This window comes from Chiroxiphia lanceolata, chromosome 6 (genome assembly GCF_009829145.1).
Source record: "Chiroxiphia lanceolata isolate bChiLan1 chromosome 6, bChiLan1.pri, whole genome shotgun sequence".
Classification (NCBI taxonomy): Eukaryota; Metazoa; Chordata; class Aves; order Passeriformes; family Pipridae; genus Chiroxiphia; species Chiroxiphia lanceolata.
The window spans coordinates 34,242,990-34,246,623 of record NC_045642.1 but is presented as its reverse complement, the minus strand read 5'-3'; the positions used below and the strand labels follow the sequence as shown (position 1 = coordinate 34,246,623).

Below are 3,634 nucleotides of genomic sequence, written 5' to 3'. Positions count from 1 at the left end.
TTGTTTGTGGAGCAGCTATACTGCCTAAGGGGCTCTACTGTGGCTGGGCATGGGGTTACTGTGGAACTGGCTGAGTGCAGCATGGGGCAGCCCCAGATCCTTCACACAGAGACCTGCTTGTGTCCCCATGCACAGATACCCAGTACAGCCCTTTCTAGTCCAGTGGTGCCTGCGGACAGGTCAAATGGTCTGAGTCTGGAATGAACTGCTGACTGTGGAGCTGGGAGAGGTTCCTGCCTCAGAGGGCCTATGAGAACTGCCCGCTCCAATTCCCACCCCTTTGCCTAGAAAGCAGGAGAGAATCATTTTGTTATCACCACTTAGCCAGAAGGGAAGAACAGCTCCCCAGAGATGCAGTAGAATCCCATCGCTGGGGACAATCAAGTTGCAGTTGGCTGGGTGCTAGATATTCTCCTCTGGGTTGCCTTTCTCACACAAGGGCTGGATGGACCTTCCAAGGTCCCTTGCCATCTGGGCTTTTGCATTTTCAGACTGAGTGTAATGATTCTTTCTCCGTAACTGTTGGTGTTCCGGCGACTTGCCTGTGGAAATGAGGCCCTGCCTGTGTCAAGAGGTGATGCAGAGCAGCTGTGTTTCTGGGTGCACCCTGGTACGCAGATGCCACCCATGTGCATTGTAAAGGAGGTTGCTGAGAAGGGCTGTGCCCTTGGGGGCCAACCTACACCTGTGAGATGTTTAGCCGTAGGATGAAAGCGTGCAAGGTGGCACTGGAATGCTTTCACAGCACAGTGCTTTGCTCCGGTCAGGTAAAACAGTGCTGTTGGAGATGTCAGTCTTGCTCACTCTTACCTCACTGCTCTCCCCTCGCCCTCACCTTACCGTGTTTTGGCTGAGGTGTAGACATGGAAAGGAGAGAACCAACAGTCTCCACCCATGCACACCTACCCATCCCTGCAGCAGAGGGTAAACAGAAAAGGTCTTTGGAGGTATCTGGTTTTATTCAGGAGGCATCCGAGGTAATAAAGCAGCTTTGTAGAGGGAATGACGAAGTCCGAAAGTGTAAGCAGGTTCCCGGGCCTTGATCAGCGTCACCTGGAAGGGGAAAGTGGGAAGAAATAAGTGTGACAGTGATGCCTTGTTCTCCAGACTTGTCCTCAAGTGAAGGCCAACCAGCATAACACATTTGTGGACATGTTGCCTTACTTTTCCCACGCTGTAGTCTGCTGGCCCTGGACGCAGGGTCTTGTCACTAAGTTTAGTTTTTAGTCCCATTGTGTACTTGGGAGCCCTGTTTTTGTAGACATCCAGTTCCACCTTGGAGAATGCCGCAGGACCTGGTGTCTGTAAGAGAAGCAGGGAGGTTGGTGGGTAGAAAAGACAGTGTTGATTTTTGCCGAGCCCCCATGTGGGCTGCACTGCTCTAGGTGGCTGGATAGAGAAGTGGTGTGGGAGGCACAGAACCTTGGGAAGGAGGGCACCTCCTGTTCTCCTGCAGAGACAGATTTCCCAGAGGAGAAGGGAGATTGCTGTTAGTGCCAATGAGCTGTGCCCCACCACAGCTGTTAGTGTTGGAAAGTGAGGGACTGCTAGTAAGAGCAGAGAGCCCAGGCCCCCATGGCTTCTCAGGCTTTACTGCAGGTGCAGGGAAGAGTGTGTTACACGGGGCTGCAGCAGCCACTGGAGCCCTGCTGCCCTGAAGAGAGCAGTTGAGCTTCCACTGCTGCAAGAGAGAGCAGAGAAGCACAACTCACCTTGGCCAGGTCTTGAAAACAGCTGTTGTACATACTCTTGAATCTCATGGAGTAGCATGGGTTGGCATGGGTGTAGACTGTGTTGGGTCCCAGCAGCCTGGGAAGGGTGTAGGCGCCAGGACCTGGAAAGGGAATGGGAAGAGAGCTTGGGTGAGTCCTGTGGGAAAGGGAGCAATGCCTAGGTAGGAGAGAATCAGTCTACCAAACCAGCTCTGATGAGCAGGATGGGTATCCTGTCCCTCCTCCCAGTGACTCTGCCTTCTGTTGCACATGGCATACATTGGCCATTCAAAGCCAGAGTGCTGGTTCTTCTGTGCGATGGGAGAAGTTAGTGCTCCTGGACAGCAAGAAGCTTGTCAAGAGCATGCTACATCCTGTCACCTAGGCTACCTCATTAGGCCTGTTGAAGAAGCTGTGCAGCAGATGTTCTCTGGAGGACACATAGGCAGAGAGTCTGTTTCCCCAAGTTCCCATACCTGGTGTTTGGAGAGCATCACTGAGCTTGTGCCGGAAGACCATGGACTGTACCGGTGCATTAGAGTAGACATGTTTGTCAGCCTTTTCTGTGGAATAGTCACCTGAGAGAGAGGAAAAGCCGAGAAAAGCAGTGAAGCTGGATACCTAACTGCAAGCCAAAGAGGAGAGGTCAGGAGGAGGTGTTTGTTTGCTGTCTGGAATCCTCTGAAGCCCATTCAGAGGTGGTTTTGTGTCAAAGGACAACAGTAAGGGCTGCAGAAACGGTACTCACTAGGTCCAGGGGTGACCACAGACTTGGTTTTGGGACGTCCGATCAGGTGTGCTGATGGAGGCACATATTTCCCAATCTTGGTGATGGAGGAATGGATGAAGTATCGAGGACCTGGAGAGCAGCTTTCTGCAACTGGACATTTGGCCCCTCTAAATGTGTATGCAGGGGCTTTGTCTCTGGTGGGATCGTGAGACGCGTGACCTGGGAAAAAAAGCCTGTGAAAGGACATCTGCCTGCAACTGTACAACGAAAGGCAGTTTCTAAGTGGAAACAGCAGATGTGCTGTGCCTCCCCCACACCTCCCCATGATCGTTGGTTTACCTGTTGTCCCAGGGATCCAGTATTTAGGTCCTGGAGTGCTGAATTCTGCCAGAATGGGGCCACGTCGGGGATGAGGCCTCCAGGTGCCCACCCACGGTCCCTCCATGTTGATGGCTACAAAAACTATGGGAAAAACAGGAGAGCTACCGAGGGGCTTCCCTGACAGGGCCCTGGTGTGGAGCTTTCTTGTAGCCCAGATGGGCAAAACAGTGAAACTAACATCACAGAAAAACGTAAAGAAGTAGAGAAGTAGGAAAGTCAAGTAGCAAATAAAAGAGGAGGAGGGATGGGGGGAGCAGCAAGTTTGTAGCAAAAATGCAGAAAAACCTCCCTGCTGTGCCCACAGGCAGATTTTGCTGGCCTGGCACACAGCAGCCTAGGACCACAGCGTTTGCACAGCAGCAAGATAGTCTCAGACACGTGTGCTTGCAAACTTGCTTGCCTGGAGTTTGGTACTGGCTAGGTGGGATGCCCAGATATAACCAGCGAGGGACGCCAGGTCCTCGGTGTCCTCATAATCCATTGCTAGGTGGATCCATCATCGGTGATGTGCATCACTAGGTGACATCACAAAAGGCCACCCTCACCCAATGAGGGCCATCATGGGGTGAGGCCCATTGTGATGTTGAGGATGGCTGTTCAGCTGTTTGTGCAGCAGCCATATTGCCTCCACTGTGGCTGGGCATGGGGCTGCTGTGGAACTGGCTGAGTGCAGCATGGGGCAGCCCCACCCAGATTCCCCACACAGAGACCTGCTTGTGTCCCCATGCACAGATACCCAGTACAGCCCTTTCTAGTCAAGTGGTGCCTGAGGACAGGGATTTGGTCACTGGGATGAGTTTGGAATGAACTG

The 3,634-nt window shown here is 52.7% G+C and overlaps 1 protein-coding gene across 2 annotated transcripts; it reads right to left on the bottom strand.

Annotated features, from left to right (window-relative positions):
- Positions 1 to 938: 938 nt before the first annotated feature.
- Positions 939 to 3,343, bottom strand: LOC116789020 (outer dense fiber protein 3-like). 2 transcript variants are annotated; one of them, XM_032692322.1, is made up of 7 exons: positions 3,224 to 3,343; positions 2,782 to 2,904; positions 2,461 to 2,661; positions 2,189 to 2,290; positions 1,713 to 1,834; positions 1,165 to 1,302; positions 939 to 1,053 (listed from the first exon to the last, which is right to left on the bottom strand). In XM_032692322.1, exons 2-7 carry the CDS (start codon positions 2,885 to 2,887, stop codon positions 958 to 960), a joined length of 765 nt encoding a protein of 254 aa, XP_032548213.1. In that variant the 5' UTR covers positions 2,888 to 2,904; positions 3,224 to 3,343; the 3' UTR covers positions 939 to 957. The 2 variants fall into 2 exon arrangements, with proteins under 2 accessions (XP_032548213.1, XP_032548214.1); XM_032692323.1 differs by having other exon boundaries at positions 3,212 to 3,335.
- Positions 3,344 to 3,634: the final 291 nt, after the last annotated feature.

What these genes read in the sequence shown, in the direction of transcription:
- LOC116789020 (XM_032692322.1), bottom strand. Translation starts at nt 2,887, where the DNA reads ATGGAGGGACCGTGGGTGGGCACCTGGAGGCCTCATCCCCGACGTGGC. An exon ending in CTGGATCCCTGGGACAACAG is followed by an intron (nt 2,662 to 2,781) that starts GTAAACCAACGA and finishes TTTTTTTCCCAG; the next exon opens with GTCACGCGTCTCACGATCCC. An exon ending in CAGACTACAGCGTGGGAAAA is followed by an intron (nt 1,054 to 1,164) that starts GTAAGGCAACAT and finishes TTCCCCTTCCAG; the next exon opens with GTGACGCTGATCAAGGCCCG.